Raw genomic sequence first — 22277 nt, 5'->3', positions numbered from 1 at the left:
ACTGGGTATACTGATGCAACTGGTAGTGGTTCTGTTGCAACTTATTATCCATCTGTTGCATAAGTTGCGTTGGATGGACCCTATGCAATAGATGGACCATCCGCTGAATCTTTACTATTACTAACCTATTTAAAAATTGACTTCTTATCTCACAACATGTTGACATAATTCTCTGCCTCATGAGGAAAAGGCAATTAACGTATCGGGAAGCTTATGACGCTGTCGATAGGATAATGGACCTCGACTTCTGTAAGAAGCTCAAGGATAGGTACGATTAACTCAATGGGGAGGCGTTAGCCCTTGGCGTGGGACTTGATTTCCTAGTTCCTACGTTGGTCTTGGATGAAGAAGAAATGATAAAATATGTTAGAGGGGACAGATCAAATCCACACGGCAAGAGCTGGACCGAGGTAAAAAGGATTCTTGCAGTCACTAGTGTGAACGACATACATTATCGGGCTGTTGAGATACTACTCGAGGGAAAAATCAATGTTTATGACTCCAATGTACCTTTCGTCGATGATTTCGATCTTTTTCTCCTCGTGGAGCCACTGATGGTGCTGTTGCCCATCTTGTTGAGAGAGAGTAAACTTATGAATCATTTGCCAAAGAAAGTGTTGATGAAGAAATCATGGTATTTTGAAGGTCGAAACAAGGGAATGATTCTTCCAAAAGATGATGCCGCTAATGCGAGCGACTCGCACACTCTTGCACACATCGAATGTTTGCTGACCGGCACAGAAATGGCCGAGCCAATGACTTTTCTGTGCGATAACGCTATGAAAAACCTGCAAGAGGTCTGGGCTTATGGGGTACTAACTGTACGCTTGAAGCCTGTGTATATAGAAGAGCATGTGAAATAGAAATTTTTAATTTCAAGTCACCCTTCACTTTATTACATGTACATATAGTGGCAATAATTTTTTTTCTGATGAAAGTTGAGTTTTTTATAATGCAATAGATTAGATTGTCAATCTGTTGTAAAATATATTTAATCTGTTCTGGCAGATAGTTTATCTGTTGCAATAGGTTGGTTATCTGTTGCATTACGTCGATGTTATTTCTATGAATAGTTTAATAATCTAAGTCTAATCTGTTGCAATAGTGGGAAGACCTGTTTGATAATTTTCAACAGATGACCTAAATTTTACAACATATGTCTAAATCTTTTTGATATTTTCCAACAGTTACGCTTGAATATTCATGTGCTCGACAACACCAAATCAGCAGCAAATATACACACTACTATAAAAATTTCAGCAATTAGGCTTGAATATTCATGTGCCCAACAACACCAAACCAGTAGCAATAACGACAACAATGTTGTATCTTCTTGCTCGATTTTATTTCTTTTCAGAAGCCTTAACTTTGTTCAACAAACCCCAGATTACACGATTTGCTTGTGAAGGGTGTCATTCATTATACCAATCAAAGTAATCGCATCCACCCAATTTCTATAAAAAAGAGAACATAAATTACAAAACAATTACAAGTCAATAATTAATCAACTAATTAAATAAAAAAAATATTACCTTTGAAATCTTACAAATGAAAAACTACGATCCGGATTTTGTTGAGTCCAAGAAGTTTTTAACAGAGCTTCATGACCGCACTTACAATATCGAAAATTTTTATCCCAAAAAACAGTGGAAGATGCGCTCGACATTGTCAAGCTTAGTTGAAAAATATGAAAGAAATAATTTGAAGAATTTGGATAGATAAAAAAAGATGACGATAAAGAAGAAGATTTGGGAATTTAGGGTTAAATTTTATGAGGAAGACGAATATATAAGACAATTGGGGAGGGGGGGAATGATGGGGGCCAAGTGACGGCAAGTCAGCGAAATGTGTTAGACTAACATATTTGATGCCTATTTTATTTTACGTGTTTAAAATGAACACTGTCTACTTGATGCCTATTTTATTTTAGGTGTTTGAACTGAACACCGTCGATGGGTTGCGTATTTTTTATTTCAATTCAATTCACTTTAACCTTTTTACACGTAGTGAAAATTTTTATGTCCAACGAAAGTTGAATTTTTATAATGCAACAGATTCTCCATCCGTTGTAACAGTTTATTTACCTATTCTGACATATAGTTTATCTGTTGCAATAGGTTGGTCATCTATTGCATTATCTCGATGTTTTTATCTAAGTCCATCTGTTGCAACAGTGGAAAGACCTGTTTGATAAATTCCAACAGACCACCTACCTGTTGCAACATATGTCTAAATCTATTCTATTTTTCTAATAGATGTGTCTTCTGTTGTAACAGATACATTATCTGTTGAATATTTGAATCTAGTATTCCTTTTCAATTAATAAGTTCAAATCTAAGGAATAAATGAAATTCATAGATAAAATAAAATAAATCGAAGCCTTCATAAATTAGCTGAAATAAGTCAACGAATAAATGAAATGTAATAAAAATTGTTATGGGTACAGATCTCAACAAATACATCAACAACAATTTAATTATACTGCCAAGGATTTCCTTGACAGGCTCAATCTATAAAGATCTACTCAGTATGAAAAAGTTGTTCTTCATCTGGTGCTATGGAATTCGGCTTTGCTCGTCGTGGATCTTTATTGTCGCTTACGTATGATTTTTGTGCTTTCTGTTCTCCGTATTTTCATAAAAAGAGTAGCATATTGTCAATGCTGTTGAGCAGTAGCTTCTTTTACATCCACCTGGAAAGCTAGAATTGGTTAATGCTAATCACGGAGATACAACAAAACAAAAAATGATAACTCATCTCTTCTGGCAAATCAAACAGGTCTTTCTCCTATTTTAAATTGTCCCAAACAGATTATATTTCTGTTGCAACAATGAATCAACTGTTGAGACAAATTTCTACATGAGGAAGACCTTGTATGATAATTTCCAATGGATGAACCATCTGTAGCAGTAGATAGGTCGTTTGTTGGTACAAATAAAAGCGGTATGAAGAGCTGTTTGATTTTCTAAAACAGATGAGACATATGTTTATCTGGTGCAACAGGTTAGTCAACTGTTGCAACAGATGTATATATCTATTTGATAATTTTCAGCAGATGTGTCATCTGTTGAAACAGATATGTGTCTGTTTGTTTTATCAGTTGGAAGACATAATATATTTACCTTCTTCAGCTTGTGTTGCTCTCCTTTGGATATTATACGCTGCTCAGTGAAACACACAGACAGAGGAGTTGCAATTTTGCTTTTTTGGATGCTTGATAATGCCCTGGAAATCACTCTCCTTCCCCTCTTAGCCCTAATCTCTAATGGAGCGGATGGAAATAAAATCCTCTTTGATGGAATAAGACCCCTCTTAGATGTCGATTCCTTTACAGAAGCAGTTAATGCATTAATAGCATTAATCACTACATCATGTTTCGCCCTGCAGTCTTGACATTTGCATGCAGAACATTCGCTGGGAGAGGCAAAATCTATATAACCAGTGTGATCATACTCATAATGGTTTGCTTTAAATACTGTAAGAGGAGCAACATTAGCACCAACAGCAGCACCACTACCACCACCAACAACTCCACCACCACTAAGACTATCAACAACAACAAGCCCACCCTCCAAAATTATTTTTCTTGCAATGGTTGTTGCTCTAAACAATTTCATTTTTATTCTGTCGATAACCTTAGGGCCTGATAAAGTTTGCACAGACCGTAAAGTAAGAAAAAATGACATCTTCAACTCTCGATTGGTCGGAACTAGCGACGGATGCACAATTTAACATAAATCATTACATATATTAGAATGATTGTTAAATCATTAAAAAAATCATTAATTAAAAGAAAAAATTAATTATAATTATACTTACTGCATCCTTCGGGGGGTTGAAAAGATAAATTTTTTTTGCATTTTTATCAGTTTTGGCCGACAACCATCTCAAGATTCTTGGACGGAAAACTCCTTCTTGGTAGTTCACTTGTTGTCTCAAATAAGGAATGGCTTCAAACGCCCAAGCCTATAAAATAACGCTAATAAATCAAAATCATTATTGAGTGAAAAAAATGAATGATATCATAATAGAAGAAAGAAACATTTACCATGAAAGCCCATGTGAAGCCATATAAGTTAACTGTCTTTGGCGCTAAGGAGTCAACAAATATTTGACAGTCATTTTGAAGCTTTCATACCCCCAAAGATAGTTGTTAAACGCCTCAAGATCCTCGGAGAGTTTTATTAAACCGAGGCTTATGTTGTTGTTAACGTCTCTCGCCCAAAGAATATTATGTACAAACCAAACCAAGCACAATGACTGCTTGTGCTTCTTTGAAAGTCCTTTACCTTTCAACGATTCTATCAAATTTTTATTTTTGAAGCTTGGACCAACAATGGATAAAGGTCATCACGATCACACGACTTGCCTTTGTCTTTTTTGGATGTGCGGGGTGCTTTTTTTGGGTTAGAATAGGTATAACTTGAGAAGGAGGATAACATTTTAATCCAGTAACTATGACAAACTCCTTCCAACCAAAATAAATAAGCACACCACAGTAATTTATCCATAGCTCATACATCTTATCTTTGTCTCATATATAAACCTATGCTTGAGAAGTTCATATATCATTTTCATTTGGAAATGAGTATTGTTGTCCTCCGACAAATCAAGATATTTACCAAAGCAGCTGTCCCTGAAATAAGCATCCAATTTTTTTTCTCGACGTATTTTTCTAAAGGCGTCGAAAGATTTTCCCATGGCTGACTTAACCAAGAAATCACCCGTTAAATCTGCGACACCATCACACTTCATTCTCTTAGGATAACGATCAATGCTGAAGGCTTTGACCAAATCTTCGGTGGAAGGGTTATTAGCATCTGCATCATCTGTTTTGAAATATTCCTCTTCCCCGTGTTCATCATATTCTGCTTTTGATTAAGATAACACTTGTAAATCAAGCTCATAGAGTGGTGGATGTAGCCTAGCTGCTTCACTTGTTCCTTTACTTGGACTTGATTCGGTTTCTGTTCTTTTGGGAACCATATTATCTAAAATTAATAGGAACATAAAATAATATATTATTATTGATTAATGCATCGTTAAAAAAGGATAACAGTAAATCAAACAAGCAAAACAGTAAAATAACAGTTGCAATAGATCACCGATCTGTTGCACCATGTAGTATATCTGTTGCAGCATATAACCAAACTGTTGCAGCGGATGAGTAATCTATTGCAACAATACAAAACATATCACTCATCTTTTAAGACAGATGAATGGTCTGTGCAACAGATCACACAACTGTTGTGACATCATCTGTTGCAACATATGAGTAATCTGTTGCAACAGTTAAATAATCCGTAGCAGCGGCTAAGTAATCTGTTGTGATAATACAAAATATATCACTCATCTGTTGAGAAAGATGAATGGTTTGTGCAACAGATCACACATCTGTTGCAATATATGAGTGATCTATCAGAGCAGTTAACTAACCTGTAGCAACGGCTGAGTAATCTGTTGCGATAATACAAAAAATATCACTCATCTGTTGAAAAAGATGAATAGTCTGTGCAACAGGTCACACATCTGTTGCAACACATGAGTGATCTGTTGGAACAGTTATCAACGGTCAATATTGTTAAGATTTCTTCCAACATAGGGTCGTCTATCGCGGTAGATGAATGATCAGTTGGAAAAATCAAGTCTTGGACATTTCCTGTAGGAAAAGTTGATAGGATTTTATCCAACAGGAGGTTCATCTATTGCATCAGGTCATTAATCTGATGGTTCTTCCATTGCAACAGATAGTTAATTAGTTGCATCATATTTTTTATTCGATGCTTAATCTGTTGCAACATATGGTAAAGTTGTAACATCAGATAGTTAATCTGTTGCATCAGAATTGTAATCTGATGGTTCCTTTGGTGCATCAGATGGTTAATCTGTTGCATCATATGATGAATCTGTTACATCAGATAGTTAATATGTTGCACCAGATGGGCAATCTGTCGGAGGAAACAAAAAATAGTAGCACGATTTTGTTCAACAAAAAAACAACAATTTCACCATTGTTACCAAGAACAAGAAAAGAACAAATCAACCCAAATTATCGTTTTATTTTTATAAACACAAACAATAAAAATCAAACTTCAAAAAAATGCAACAAACAACAAAATATCATAATTCACTTCGAAAAAAGAAGAGAAGAAATATCAAAAATTAGGATTTTATTCAGACCGCATTTCAAATTAATGCAACAAATATTGAAATTGTTAACCAATACTATAAGAGAAGTTGACTCAAGTTCCTCATTTTCTTCAAAACTAAAAAGGCCATAAATTTTTACTTGTGAAAGAAGAAAAGAAATGATGAAGAATTTGAAGCTATTGTGGCAGGAGAACAAGACTGTCACGTCGATTGAAAGTTGAAGTCGAAAATGAACTCGAAGCTCAACTATTTGTAGTCGGATGTTGAAGTCGCCGAGGATTGAAATGAGAAATTTACAGAACAGTTGGTTGAGTGAGAGTTGAGAGAAACTGTCGAGAGAGGGATGAGAGACGGGTTGATTTGAATTGAAGAGGGAAACTCGAGCCCAACTATTTGTCCCCGGAGGTAGATTTCGCCGGGGGTTGAAGGGAGAAAAGAAGGGAACTCGAACCCCAACTATTTATTACCGGAGGTAGAAGTCGTCGGGGGTTGAAGGGAGAAATTTTGCAGAACTGTTGGTTGGGAGAGAGTTGAGAGAAGCTGTCGAGAGAGAAGAGAGAGTGGTTGATTTGGATTGAAGAAGGGTGTGGGTTGGGTTGATTTGTATTTTTAAAAGATTAGAAAGTTTTGAAAATATTAATCAAGTCCACAGTTAACTTAATCAAGTTTTCTAATGAGGTTTGACCCTATCTGTTGGTCAATGTCACCAATTCTTCATTCAAGACTTAAAAACACCTTTCCTTCAATTTTCTCGACTTAGTTAGACCTAAAATCTTCAAATCTTGAAGTTCTCAGGTTTTTCGTCATGTAGTTTGTGCAGAATTTATTTTTCTTATCCATCAATTGGAGTAGTTCAAACTGAAATCCTCAAACTTAATTTTCTAGATTTTAGAAGGAAAATTCCAAACCAGAAAGATCGTTTATCAAAGTATAAAAAAAAGATTTCCGTTCAACTACTTTAGCATAGGACTGATCGACCTCAACATATAGTAGGATACAAACGAAATTTTAGGAAAGGTTGATTTTTTTATTCAACTAATCAATGTTTTAACATTCTAACTTTATAACACTTTTCAGTAGAAAGTGTTGTCCAATATCTGAATAGACAACACACAACAAATATTAACAACAAAAATTGTGTTAAAAAAGAAAATAAGTTGTGGCATCCCTTTACCTTCACAAGGTACGGAAAATCTGTGTACACATCACATTTTCTAGACCTCACTTATAAAATTACACTGGATTAGTTGTTCTTGTCGTGTAAGATTTTGTAACGAAAAACTTCATAAATTTGAAAAGAAAAATGTATTTTTTCACTCATACATGATGCCAAAAAGATGAAACTTCGTGGACTTGATGTGCAAAATGACTCTCTTGAACAATAAAAGAGGAAATTGGATGCTAGCTCCTCCAATAAATATGGTACATAGTGTACATAGTGTGCTGAAAATGGGGTTTGGTCAGTTGTCTTTAGCATGATGTTGTTGTCAGAAGATAAAAGCAGGAATAATCTTTCAATAAAACACGAGGAGAGGAATATTCCAAGGAATAATTTGACAAGCAACCCCAATCAGTTCATGAAATATTTAAGAATTAATACATAAAAATGACCCTAAACTTGACATCAAATTATAATATTGACCTTAAGCTTTGATAGTACACAAATAGGACCTTTAACTATTCAAAACCTGAACAAATATGACCTCCGATTTTACAACCCCATGTGTGAGTCTCACTCGCGCCTACGTGGAAAGGTAACCCAATCACACAGTGCCACGTCGTTAAAAGGGCTGACTTGGAGAGAGGTCATATTTGTACAGTTTTGAATAGTTAAAGGTCATATTTGTGCACTGTTAAAGTTTTGCTTTTTGTGTTAAAACGACGTCGTTTTATTTTTTTAATTATTATTATTATAATTTTTTTATTTATTTCTATAGTAGCAGCACCTAATATTTTTTTAATTTTAAAAAATTATTATTATTTTATTTATTTCTATAGCAACAACACCTAATTTTTTTTTAACTAAAAAAAAACAGCCACTAGCAGAGATCGAACCCGCACAGTAGGCTGAAGGAAGCGCCCAAGAAGAGAAAATAACACCACTGGGCTATCTAAGTGTCTTGTTTCATGTGGTTCAACATTAATATACGTACATAAATATACATTTTCTATCTTATATATATACAATGTAATTTTTTTACCGAGGGGGTTCGGGTGAACCCCATGGCAACAACGTAGGTCCGTCCCTCGTTAATTTAATAACATTTTAATTACGTTAATTTGATAAAGTTAATTTAATATCCTACTACTACTATCCTTAATAACATTAATTTAATAACGTTTTATTAAAACTATAATTTTTTTATTATTAGTATAGTTTCATCTTTAATTTAATATTTAAATAAATAATATTTAGATATATTATATAACTTAAATTCGTTCTCTGCTTTATAATATATATACATACCCGCTCGATTTTTTCATATGAGGCTGACCCGCCTAATTAATAAATCTTCAATATTGCTTTTTTTCCGTAATGACAAAAGAAATCAGATGCCATTTTCATCTTTGAGCCAAAAATAATGAAAAAATAATAGTGAAGAGTTATTTAAAGGTCATATTTGTGCAATTTTGAATAGTTAAAGGTCATATTTGTGCACTATCAAAATTTAAGATCATATTTATGTATTATGCCCTTAGATTTTAAGCTGGACGCGCCCAGTTTTGCGTGTTGAACACGCGTTTTGCCACGTAGGATTGGAGGTAATATTTGTGCAGTTTTGAATAGTTAAAGGTCATATTTGTGCACTGTCAAAGTTTAAGGTCAAAGTTATAATTTGGTGTCAAGTTTAAGGTCATTTTTATGTATTAACTCAATATTTAAACATGATATGTCGATTAACAGGACTAGTCATGCCATGAATTTATCTGCTTAGCCTGCAGAGCTGATAAGAGACCATAATATTTTGAGGGACAAGAAATAATTGATTATATATTTTCTTTCCAGTTAGATTTCTCACTTACCAACATAACAACGGGGATGAACAACGATTTGGGACTTTAATCTTAGAAGCATGTTCATATGGCTTTCATGTGTTCTGAGTCTCGAGCATTGTCAATATGTTTCTCCATCAGATCAGTAAATCGAAATAATACCTTTGACCTTTCCTACAATTATAAATCATGGAGGATTAGGTCTAATCTTGCCTGCACACCATTAACATAGCATAAGACTTCACTAACACACACTCTAGGCTACGGTCATGTTCAATTAACTCCCTTGTCTTAAAGTCGAGGGTCAGAAAATCGTTTCCTAAAAGCTCAAAGAATTAGTTCCATTGTGCAATAAAGGTTCAAATACAAATATGAAAAAGAGAATTGAATTCCATTAAGGTGATTGACTTGGATTAACAAACTTACCTGATGCAACATCAACAAACTGTGCGTTGATGAAAAGTTGAGTATGTTCCACATTGACGACTGGCTTGATGGGTTCCTTGACAACAACCGTTATGCTATAGTTATAAGCGGATATTATGCCTAGATGGAAGAATTTTCCTAAATAAAATGATTTTTCTCAATGTAATTCTCTAAAGTACAAAGTCTGCTCAAACTCTTATTAAATAGAGGGAAGATGTAACATCTTAGATTGTTTCTAGTTTACAGTTTACATTTTCATTAGGATATATACAACAATTTTTTACAAGGAGTATATATAAGAATGAAAATGATGTTGACAATAAATTTAATAAAACTTGTTGCATGTTATATTATACAGAGTTGTATATAAAAGAGTTTTGAAAGAAAACCAACATTTCTCATCATTAACAACACAATATAAAGCAACTTGATATCACAATTGTTTAGCTTTAGTTGTAAAACACGCCGAGGAGGAGTATGTTAATAACAAGATGAGTTCTTCAATTGGGTCATTTTAAAGGAAAATTTCAAAAAATAAAGGGTTCATTCGCTACAGAGCGAGCAAAAGAAGAGGAGCCCTCCGCGCATTAGTCACTGATTCCAACAATTCAATTTCAGTCTCTCTCGAAAGGGAATAGTCTCTAATACATTGTAGACATAACAATTGCCTATCACTAATCCACTGTAGACATAACAATGGCTTATCTTCTCTGAAAGCCGAAAGGAACTCAATACCTTAGAAATTAATATAGGGGAGGAGTGAATGCTGAGTTAGAGTACAAGCTAACTGAATCTAGACTACAAGGTTTGTTAATTCACCCATACAAATTGGGAGAGAGCAATCTGAAGAAAACTGAGAAAAATTGTTTGCAAAATTAAAAAGAAGAACATACCTCGATTTATGAAGAATTACAAATCGATGTGATGTTGTTGGAGATGATTCTAGGATCATATTTGAGTGTTTGCAAATACAAGTTGAAAATCTTGTGTTTGGAGTGGGAAGACGGAAAAAAGGGATGCTTCTAGAGGTAGATCATAGAGGATTTCTTCCTAAAAGTCTCATTTCTATATGGTAGAAAAATGTCCTGAATCTGCAAAAATGAAACAAGGACAGAAGGAACTTCTGATGAAGTCCCTCTTGTTCCTTTTATTTAATTCTATTGTCATGTACTTGATTTAAACTAAAATGAGTGCAATAAAATAGTGAATACTCCTTTTGTTTTGTTTTTTTTTTCGATTGTTGGGTATGGCAAAAGTTTCATGTATATCTTGTTTTATATTTGTTTTGGTCTTAACTTTCTATATACACCAGTTTTAGCCTCAATGCTTGGGCACAAAATAGTAGTGACAACCATCAAAACATTGTTTGCATATGTTTGTTTTGTCTGGGAATAGTCAAATTGTTTGTATGTGGCATTCCACTTTTCATGTTTAATCATCTCCTTTTTTCATCGAAACTTTAGTAGCTAATCCTTATTTTTTTTATTTGCATGAACTTCTTTATTGAGTCTATCGGGCTCCCATTTATTGCATTCCGTCGGTTAAAATCAACCTCCATCGAGTCAAAAGCCTCAACCAAATCCACAAATGAGCTGGTATATACGGATATACTGCAATATACAGTGAATATACACTGGGAAGCAGCAACCATGCATTATTGTACGACGTACATGAAAATAGAGGAGAAATAAACAGGTTTTCACACAAATCTATATCTATAATCTATCTATAATAATATATTAAAAGTGTGAAGGACCTTAAAAATAACGTTTGAACTTTTTGCCCTTCATTAAAAATCTTTACTTTAGACAAAGTTGTCTTTTTACCTTTTTTTAATTATTTTAATAATATTAAATTATAAAAACCAAAAAACCTTTTCTCACAAAAATAGAAATTTTTTTCCAGCATCTAAAAAATTAATCATTCCTAATTAAAAGAGGACAACTCATAAACCCCAATTAGTTAAAACAAGGAATAAAAGTATGCAACAAAAACTTTCCTCTCCCAGCTTTGATCAATTTTTTTTTTCCTTTTTAGCTTTGTCTCTTTGATCATGCATTAATGCTATTCTAATTCCTTTTCTTAGGCTACTATTATAATGAACTTAATTACCGAAGCTGTTGTAATTAATGCATTGAAGTCATTCGATTGCATGTCCATAATAAGTCTTGGTCATAGGGAGTTGTCCAACAAAAGAATATAATAAAGCAACAACTGACACTCGAAAGCTTCTGAAGTTAGTTGATTAAGAGGTAAGAATTTTTTCTACTTCATCTTTAGTTTTTTATTTTTTCATTTATGTTTCATCCATTAAAATTAACACGTTCACTATTTTTTAGGAAACAAAACTTGGTGCTATACTATTCATTGATTCAATCAAAAAATGGGCAACATTATTACAACAAGATATTTTTTGCTATATCATGCATAGCTGCATCACTCCTCCTAATCCTAATTTCCTGTCAGCCAACAAGGAAATCGAGAACCACATCAGTATAGACGTCGCGTATTAGGATAGAAGGTTAAATTCGTTTTAATTTATGAATCATGTTTTTCTGTAATGTGTGGCTTTTTTGTGCAATTTAATTGTAATATTGTTGTATGCTTTGGTATATTCGTTTTAAGAAATTTGTGATTATTTTATGGGCATTGGATGAAAGGGTATGGAGGTTGCAAATTAGGGTAGAAGGTTAAATTCTTTTTGATTTATGAATCATGTTTTTTGTAATGTCATAGCTTTTATGTTCAATTTAGTTTTAATATTGTTGCATGTCATATTATATTTGTTTTCAGAAATTTGTGATTCTTTTTTATACAGATGCATTAGATAGAAGGGTATGAGGGCCACAGATTAGGGTAAAATATTAATTTTTTTTTTATTTATGAATCATGATTTTTGTAATACCAAAGTGTTTATGTGCATTTTAGTTCTTATTTATTTTAGAAGTTTGTTATTATTTTTATATGGGTGCATTAGATAGGAGGGTCCGAAGGTCATATGTTAGGTGAAAGGTAGGTAGTTAGACTTTAACTTACTTTTTTGGAAGTTTAGGTTTGGTGGGAGTCTGAGAACATAGTGTTTATTATCATTTTAGCATCATAAATGTATTTTTTTTGCCTTTGATGTTTATAACCATCTAATGTGTATTGTGTTTCAATTACCACATTATTTTATGCATTATTTTTCTAGATGTTGTCACTGCTTTCCTTGCTAATTGATATATGTGTTAGCTTCAGTTTAATTAATTAGGATTTCTAAATAACACAATTTAAAATTTTATTTTGCATTATATTAAAGGTAATGTTTTGGTGATGATCAATTAAAACTCACGTGTAACACACGTATCTTAAACTAGTAATATATTAAAAGTGTAAAGACCCTTAGAAAAGTGATTTGAATTTTTTGTCCTTCATTAAAACACTCCATAATAGACAAAATCGTCATTTACTATTTTTTAAAAATAATTATCATTATATTATTATTTACATACTTTGGATAAAAAAAAAAGGAAGAATCCCACACCTAAAATAAATTAAATATAATGTGTGAAATTTTTTGTTAGGAATCCTATGCAATTTTTTATTAGAAAAATTATGTGAAAGGGAAAAAAATTAAGAATCAAATATATACTTATTGAAAAAGGAAATACGCATAGGAGCTTTTAAGGAAAAAAAAATTACTAAGCAAAATATTTCTTTTTTTCAAAAAAATCTATGCAAAAGGAAAAAAAATATATGATTTAGTTAAGGAATCATATTATTTAACACTTCTAAAGCAATTAAAATTTTATCTTATATAAAAACTTCTAAATCATATAGAATTTTACCTTATATAAATTTCATTTTACCTTATATAAATTTTATTTTACCTTATATAAAAAAAAGAATGTCTATAATTCTATTTAAGTTGAATTTTGATCAAAGTTTACTTGAAAAAATTTTGATTTTGATGATTGATAATTAATTAAAGCTTTCTTCTTGCATTCATCACTAGTGTTTTCTAGCTTTCTTTCTTATATGAATTCTCTTTTAATTTTTTATTATACGCATTTAGTTTAATTGTAAATAAATCATGAGATCTAACATATCATCATTATGTTTGTTAATAAACGTTATTTGTTGTGTTTTTTTGAGGAGTATGACAATTCATGCATCCTATCAGAATCTGGCTCTCCTACCATCCACCACTTTAATTTTAGTATTGCTTTCAAAATACGATCATAAGTTGCATATTGTTTCCATATCTTTGTCGTCTTGAGAAAAATGACAGTACCTTAATTTGGTGTTATTGTGATCTCCACAATGCGTTCATGCAGGTCATTGAGATATCAAAAGGAAACAAAGTCAAATATGAGCTGGACAAAAAATCGATCTTACTAAGGTATATGACACGATGATCTAAATTAAGGTAGCTCTAAGCGATCCTCTGAGGAGAAATATTATCAAATAGTATTTGTAGAGGTAATTTTAATTTCTTTTATCAATTTAAATAATTATTTTTCTTTAATAAATGATGTTTTGTAACTTGCAAGCATGTTTTTCCATTCAAAGTATTAGTTCAAAATTGGGACATAACTTCTTTTTACTATAGTTTTTTTTTTTATAATTGTATATATGCCAAAGTTGGAGTCTTTTAGCAAAATTATTTATTTTAAAGTTTAATGGCACTTTCTAATAATTTTATTGTTTGTATATATTTAGTTATGACACTATGTTTCGGACTTAAGTATATCAAATACTTTATATTCATTATTTACAATAACAACAATATACCCAGTGAACCACTAAAGCTGGCATGATGGTTCAGCGCCATGTCTCTTAAGCAAAAGGTCGGGGGTTCGATCCCCGCCTCTGGCGAATGGAGCAAACTCTGTGGCCAGTTTCCTACCGCTTAGTGCGCTGACAGAGGAACGGAGGATTAGTCTCACGAGTGCCGGCTGTGGGGATACCTTGGGAAACCAAAAAAAAAAAAAATATACCCAGTGCATTCCCACTAAGTGGATATTCATTATGTCTAATTGTATTATTTTGGTAAGTGATATTTTTTTAAATATAAATAGTGTATATATGTAACATGATTGATCATAATTATACCTTTTAAATATATAACTTATAATTTAAATATATTATCTAATGTTATTTATGTAATTTTCTAAAGTCATCTACTCATCGATACACACATATATATGCAAAATGAATTTTTATTTTTAATATACGCAACACTCTTTTTAGCGTTAGAAACTAAAGAGTCCAAAAATACATCGTACGAGAAAAATATATGATAAATTTTAAATATTATTTAATTTGAATTCTATTCAAAGTCATATTAATTAATTATATATGGTCATAAACTTTTGATTTTGGAGTTTAAGGACTTTCTATTAAGGAAGATTTTAAACAAGATTTTAATTTCTAATAATTATTAATAAACTTTTGATTTTGGAGTTTAAGGACTTTCTATTAAGGAAGATTTTAAACAAGATTTTAATTTCTAATAATTATTAATTATCACGTTCTTTTTCCAAGTTTAAGAGTTTTTCTCTTTTATTAGGATTTGCTTTAATTTTCTACCATAATTAAGGTTTTTTTTTTATGCAAAGTATTTTCTTTTTTTGAAAATATTTCTTCCATCCTTGATGAGAAAAATTTTGACTTATCTTTTCTTTGTACAAATAATATAATAGCATCAATAAGTAAAGAGTTTTGTTTTGGAGAGATTTATTCTCTCTAGACTTTGTGTTTATAATATTAATTTTTTAATATGTCGATCATTTAACTAAAGCATGATAAATATTATGTTGTTTTATTATAATTTTTTTTATAATCCTATTTTGTGAATGTTTGTAATATAAGCTTTGCATAACATCGTGTTATTCAATTTCAACTTTAATATTTTTTAGGTTTACAAGTGTATTTTTTATTGTAGAACTTCATGAGTTAAAACTGTAATTTTTATTTAATAGATCTTCGTGATTTTCAGATTTATTTTTTTATGAACAAAAATATTTATATTTATTTGTGCTTGGTTAATAGAATGATTGAATTTTTCTAATGCGGGCGTGGACATGTATTACATTGTAATGTATGCTAATACCTCCTGGAAATGATTGTGAGGCCAATTTTTTTTTTTTTTCTTTTGCCGGTTAGCAAAAAAGAATTCTGTTAGTTTGAATTCAAATTGTTAAGTTGTTACTCAAATAATCATATTCATCATTTACTTAAATTAGCAATCTATGTTAAAGCACATAACGAAAAAATAATTTAAATAATAAAAAAGATCTAAATAAAATATTAATTGATTATAAAAGTGCTAGATTAAATGACATGAAAGACACTGTGTTTACATAATGCATTAAATTAAGTATATGTTTAAAAATACCTTATGTTCAAGGATGAGAGATTAAATTAAAATAAATCTAACAAATAGAACAAGTTTTGAACTTCAACTATTTTCATAAATTAAAAAAAAAAAGTAATTTTACTTTAAAAGTATTTTTGGGAAAAATATATTTAAAAACTTTGTCAAATACTGATAGTTAGTCAAATACTAATAGGTGTTCTGTTTCTAAATTTATTAGTCAAACATAAATTGTTTCTTGCCAAAAAATAGATATCGAAGTGATTTTATAAAATTAAACTTATTGAAACAAATTACACGCGTGGAACGTGTATACTAAAACTAGTATACAATGTATAAGCGGGAATATACAGAAAAACGCACGAGAGAAGTGTAGTGATATGCATGAACGAAAAATGAGCAGAAAATCCATGGAATTTAAGTCAAAAAACTGGACAAACCTTTAATGGACCAAAAAGGGTCCAATCTTAAATCTTCTCTACTTATTTTTCATTCTAATTTATTTATTTGTATTTACTTGAATATTTTAATTAATTAATATAGATAAATTTTTTAAGATGTTGCTATTTTTATCTTCATTTTATTTTATCTACTCTTTTTTTTTTTTTTGTTGAATTTCCCTATTCTCTTTTATTTTTTTAAAACAAATAAATAAATAAAAGAATAAAAATGAACTCTGCGTTAATTTTTCCGAAAGCAAGTTTTTTGTGCTAAGATGACTTTTTTTTTTCAGTCCATATGTCAATTAGTCTCATTTAGGCTAAAGGGAGTTTTCTTAAATATAAAAAGAAAGTGTTTTTTTTTTAATTGAACAGGTTTAAACTCTTCCATAATTGATTAAATGTTTCTTATTTATTTTGGTTTGGTATTTCTTCTTAAAATTTATTATTGTCAAAATTATGATTTTAATTAACATTGACCATCAAAATAGATTTTTCTTTAAAAATGACCCTCTTTTCCTTGAAAAGAAATTGTTTTTCCTTAAAATTATGTTACTGAAAAAAATGAAAATTTGCTTAAATTTCTTCTTCCAAAGACAATTCCTTTTGACTAAAATAAGACTATTTAGACTTGAACGAAATAAAGCTATTTTCAAAATCGCTCAATCAAGTTTGATATTTTCATAAAAATTAAAATTTTCATAAAGTTAGCCATTTTGAGTTAGTCAAAATACTTTGGTCAACCGTTTTAAAAGGAACGTTCTTAAGTATCTTATAATCCTTCTTAGGATGTTAGTTGAACCCTTATCCATTTTCTTTAATTTTAAAGGTTTATTTTTATTTTTAAACTTTTGGAATTCTTTTAAGTTTTTCTATAATTTTTTTTTAAATAATTTATCTTTTTTTGATAAATTTGAAAAGGGATAAAACAAAAATAAGTAATTTTTCTTGAGTTATTTTAAAATTTTCCCAAGCTTCGAAATGAATTAAAAAGTCAAATATTATTTTCTTTTAAATAATTTATCTTCTCTTGACAATCTTTAATCTTCTTTGTTCTTTTTGTCAAGATTTTGGTAACCATATTTAAGACCTTGAATTAAAAGGGACAACCAAGTTTTGCAATTAAGTAAGAGTCCTTTAAGTTTAAAAAATGAGGTAAAAGGGATAACTTTTATTTCAGTTTTTTTAAAAAAAAAAAAAAAAATTCGCTCCAACAACTTTGCATGGTTGTTGAACAACTATTCAAAGTTGTGGAACAACTTTGATATTTGTTCAATAACACTATTAAAGTTGTTCGACAATCGTGCAAAGTTATTGAGATAACTAATGTAGTTATCAAACAACTGTCTCAATTGTTTAAATGATTTTATTCTAAGTCTGTAATAATATTATGAGACTCACCCATCCTTTTTTTTAATTAAAGAGTTGAGAGGCTCTTCTGGGCTCATTTTTCTCATATTTAAGCTATGGTTGGTGAAAGGAAAATGTCGTGCTGACATTCCTATCAAAGCTTTGAATTGTCTGCAAAGTGTGTGAAGAGAACTCCTTCTCTTTGGAGTGGAATTTGTCACTACTTCTTCGCTTTGATCAGTCATAGAAAATATTGTGGAAAATTTTGTTTGACGGAATGGAAGATATTTTGCTCAAAGGCTCTCAAAATAATCTGCAAGTGTATGTAAACTTTTAAAGTTCAAAATAAACCATGATATTTTTCTTTTGGTTAACAACCATGAATTGTATGTCCATCCAAAGTTTTAGGAAATAAGTAAAAGGAAAAAGTCATTGTTTTCACCTCAAACTATACACAAAAAGTCTAGATCACACCTAAACTATGATAATGATCTATTACACATCTAAACTATAAAAAGTGGAACTATTACCTCCATAGAAGATGACGTGGCAGAGAAGGTGTATTCACCTTCCTAAGGTGCGTGAGAGCAAGGAAAAAAACTTAAAATGACAGCTTTTATACCCGTGTCACTGTTTCATTTGTCATTGTATCATTAAGTACTCCTAATATACTTCTTTAACACGTACAATTAGATTAATTATTTTTTCAATTGAAAAAATGTTAGTAAAATTTTTATTTTATTCAGTTGAAAAAATATTAATAAAATTAAATTTTCTTATTTATTCATTTTAATATATGGGTCCCACCTTCTTCAATTGCTTCTTCTTCACCAAAATCACCATTAAAACACCACCATTGACACCATCATCATCAAACTCAAATCTTCACCACAATAATTTTAAGAATCCACCATAAATTTCATTATCGGAATCACAATACAACCGTCACTATTTCATTTGTCATTATATCATTAAGTACTCCTAATGTTCTTCTTAATATATACAATTATATTAATTATTTTTTCAATTGAAAAAATGTTAATAAAATTAATATTTTTTTCAACTGAATAAATATTAATAAAATTAAATTTTCTTATTTATTCATTTTAATATGTGGGTCCCGTCTTCTTCAATTGATTCTTCTTCACCAAAATCACCATTAAAACACCACCATTGAAACCTCATCATCAAACTTAAATCTTCACCACAATAATTTTAAGAATCCACCATAAATTTCTTTATCGAAATCACAATACAACCATTAGTATCACAAAAATCACAAACAACCACCATAAAACTCAACATTCACTTTGTCAGTATCACTATTCTTTAACTGTTTCTTCTTCACTTTGTTGTGAAGAATTGGATATAGTTGGAGGTAGTAGTTTGTTGTTGCTACTGCTAACACAACAACCCATTTTTGTTAGCAAAGAAAAACAGACAGTTACTTCTAGGGGTGTGCATCGGTAGATTTGGTTCGGTTTTATATATTATTGGTTCGGTTTATCGGTTTTCAATTTTTAAATATGCTAAACCAATAACCAAATCAATAAGATATTTTTTTATTGATTTTTATTTTATCTATTTTTAGTCCTTAACGATTCGGTTTTCGGTTTAACCGATAAGAAAATATTCATAAAATAGAAATAGAAGTAACCAACATGAAAAAATCCGAATCTTAGTTGTAATAAAAAATCCTACATGATGTATTTTATACAAAAATCTTCAAGTTTGAACTAAATGCTGTTAGGAGAAATTAAGAGTTCGTATAATTGAAATAATAAGTTTGTTAATTTGTAGAAAATAAAGAGAAATATATATATAATAAGTCATATATATATATATATTGGGTTATCGGTTTACCCAATAAGAAAAAATCGAGCCGTACCAATAACCCAATAATTTTTTTTATAAAACCATTAAAAAATCATTAACCCAATAATAATAAACCAATAATATTTTTATCGGTTTGGTTTATTGGTCGGTTTGGTTTTTGCACACCCCTAGTTACTTTATTGTGTGACGGTGGTTATGACGACGGCGATGGTGATGGAGGACGACGGTGACAACTGGGGAAGAAATTGGGAAATGGAGAAGAATGGGAGAGAAGTGAGTCAATGAAGTGATTCAAAGAAACAATGGTGATTTTTATTGTGATATTGTGATTTTTGTATTGTGATTCGATAATGAAATTTATGGTAGATTCTTAAAATTATTGTGGTGAAGATTTGAGTTTGATGATGATGGTGTTAATGGTGGTGTTTTAATGGTGATTTTGGTGAATAAGAAGCAATGGGGACGTGGAATTTTTTTAAAAAAAATTGACATAATATCTGATGTGGTAATGACATGGCGATGATGTGGCGCGAATGTAAATCACTCTCCATCATGTGACGGGTTCTAACGTTACGTTTTGGGGTGGAAATAGTTTCACTTTTTTTTATAGTTTAGGTGTGTAATAGGACACTATCATAGTTTAGGTGTGACATAGACTTTTCGTGTATAGTTTGAGGTGAAAACGATGACTTTTCTCATAAGTAAAACTTCCTTTGCAACAAATTGGCAGCAATACAACTTCCAATATTGTCTCAGTTAGAGTGCTTCTCTGTCCTTTTTTGGAGTTCATGTGATGCTAATTTCTTTCATTGTTTTACATTTAAGTTTTTGAGTTTCACCTACGGCAAGGGTGGGAATTACATAAGTTCCAAGACCATGTTATCAAGGTACTTCTTGCTAAATCACTATTAAAAATAATGGCACAAATGAACTTGTTTTGTATGATAGTGACATAGATGAGCCAAACATTTAAACGATGACATAGATGAACCATTTCTAATAGTTCATTGTTATATTTGAGCATTTTTCCTTATATTTGAAATTCTTTGGTAAAATCACCGATTTTTGTGTGTTGAAAAAATTACTAACTGATTATCAACGGAACAACTAAATAAACGAAAAAAACCTATTCCATTATATTATAATTACAAATTGATTACCTACGTACTTTTAAAATAGAACAATCGATTTTACCAACTTACTTTATATCCATTAGTAAATTTATAACGAAAAAAGGACAAATATACCCTTGAACTATGATAAATGGTACGTATATACCCTCTGTCATACTTTGAGTACACATATGCCCTTACCATTAATAAAATGGTACGTAAATAGCCTCCTCAATCGAAACTCCACATTACCAAAATAGCCTCCTCAACCGAAACTCCACTTCCACAAAACCGATATGTCCATATAGAGGAGTATGGAAGAAAGGGACATGAAGTATATGGAGTCTACGATGATGCTTATATAATGGAAGGAGACTTGAGTCGGATAAGATTGAAGCCAAGTCTCAAGATGGAGAGGAAGCCGAGGTTCAAAATGAAGATGTTGGCCGAGACTTGTTCATATTGAGCTCTCGGGTTCTTCATGTTTTGCGGACTGTTTTGAGTGCTTGTTTTTGAAGTGGCCAATTGAACGAAGTAAAGCCGTGAATTTGTGGGCAAATTCTTCTCAAGATGGAGAGGATGATACAAGTATGATCATGATCATGACACTTTTGAGTATTTTTTAAGACTAGTCACTAAAGGGCCCTTTTGTCATTTTGTCTATTATTGTAATGTAGTATAAATAGAACATTGTAGGGTTTCTTTATTTAGTTGATCATTATTATTTAAGAATACTTCTCTTAGAGTGAGAGAGAGTCCAATTGAAACTAGGGCATAGCATAAGGGTGGATTCTCTTGTCTGTTGCATTTTGCTTGATACGTTGGTGCTTGGGTGGTGGATGCCTCTCTTGTGTCAATCGTAAGAGTTAGGTGTTTGTTGTGTGAAGTTTTAAAGGTCCAAGAGTGGAATATGCTCTTGGATTGTTAAGACTACATCAACACTTGTCTAACTACTTATCTTGTATCTTGTTTTAGTTTCGGCTTCTTGTGTTGTTAATGTAACCCGTTTGTTCTTGTTGCTATTGTAATATTGTGGAGCTACATCTTGTGTTGCTAAACTTATTGTTGGATGGCTGTTTGGTGTATTAACACCTTGTATCCTTTTCTTTCTTGTTCTAGATAGTGAATCCAAGAGAGGTCCCCATTTGGTCCACAATTTATTGTGATTTGTGGACTGTTTTGGGATTGTTATCTTGAAAAAAAAAGTTATTGTTCACGTTTTTAGGATCTTTCAAAAAACTTGATTTTTGTGTGTTTCTAGTGTTAGATCTTGTTCCCTAACACTATTAGAGTATAGAAATTGAAAATTCCAACAAAAGAGAAGTGTTAAAATCGAAAATCCCCCAAAAAATATACTAAACTCGTTTTTAACCCTAGGTCAAATTTTGAGTTTTTAATTTTGCGTTTTTCTTATATTTTTAGTGTTAGATTTGTGTTGCCTAATACTATAGGAGTATAAGGTTCGAATTTGAGCTAAATTGGAGGTTATTTGAGTCATCCACCAATGTTGAGCTTGAGTTTGAAGAACTTGAAGGTGGCATCTCATTGTGGGAGGTTGTTTTGAAATAACGCGTGTTTTGTGTTGTAGGTTTTGCATTGTATTATTGTGTG

At 31.1% G+C, this 22277-nt stretch overlaps 1 protein-coding gene across 10 annotated transcripts; it reads right to left on the bottom strand.

Annotated features, from left to right (window-relative positions):
* Nucleotides 1–1395: 1395 nt before the first annotated feature.
* On the bottom strand, nt 1396–11014 carry LOC107846976. Of its 10 annotated transcripts, none has more exons than XR_007047021.1 (3): nt 9571–10450; nt 9175–9318; nt 1396–1454 (listed from the first exon to the last, which is right to left on the bottom strand). XR_007047021.1 is itself a non-coding variant. In XM_047399231.1 (3 exons), exons 1-3 carry the CDS (start codon nt 10520–10522, stop codon nt 4752–4754), a joined length of 375 nt encoding a protein of 124 aa, XP_047255187.1. In that variant the 5' UTR covers nt 10523–10999; the 3' UTR covers nt 4388–4751. The 10 variants fall into 10 exon arrangements, 1 of the variants encoding a protein (XP_047255187.1); XR_007047020.1 differs by lacking the exon at nt 1396–1454 and adding an exon at nt 2631–2692; XM_047399231.1 differs by lacking the exons at nt 1396–1454; nt 9175–9318 and adding exons at nt 4388–4991; nt 10464–10999 and having other exon boundaries at nt 9571–9646.
* Nucleotides 11015–22277: the final 11263 nt, after the last annotated feature.

The sequence above is a fragment of the Capsicum annuum genome, chromosome 11, assembly GCF_002878395.1.
Source record: "Capsicum annuum cultivar UCD-10X-F1 chromosome 11, UCD10Xv1.1, whole genome shotgun sequence".
In the NCBI taxonomy this organism is placed as follows: domain Eukaryota; kingdom Viridiplantae; phylum Streptophyta; class Magnoliopsida; order Solanales; family Solanaceae; genus Capsicum; species Capsicum annuum.
Note: the sequence above shows the minus strand (reverse complement) of the source record. Positions and strands in the feature narration are given on the sequence as shown.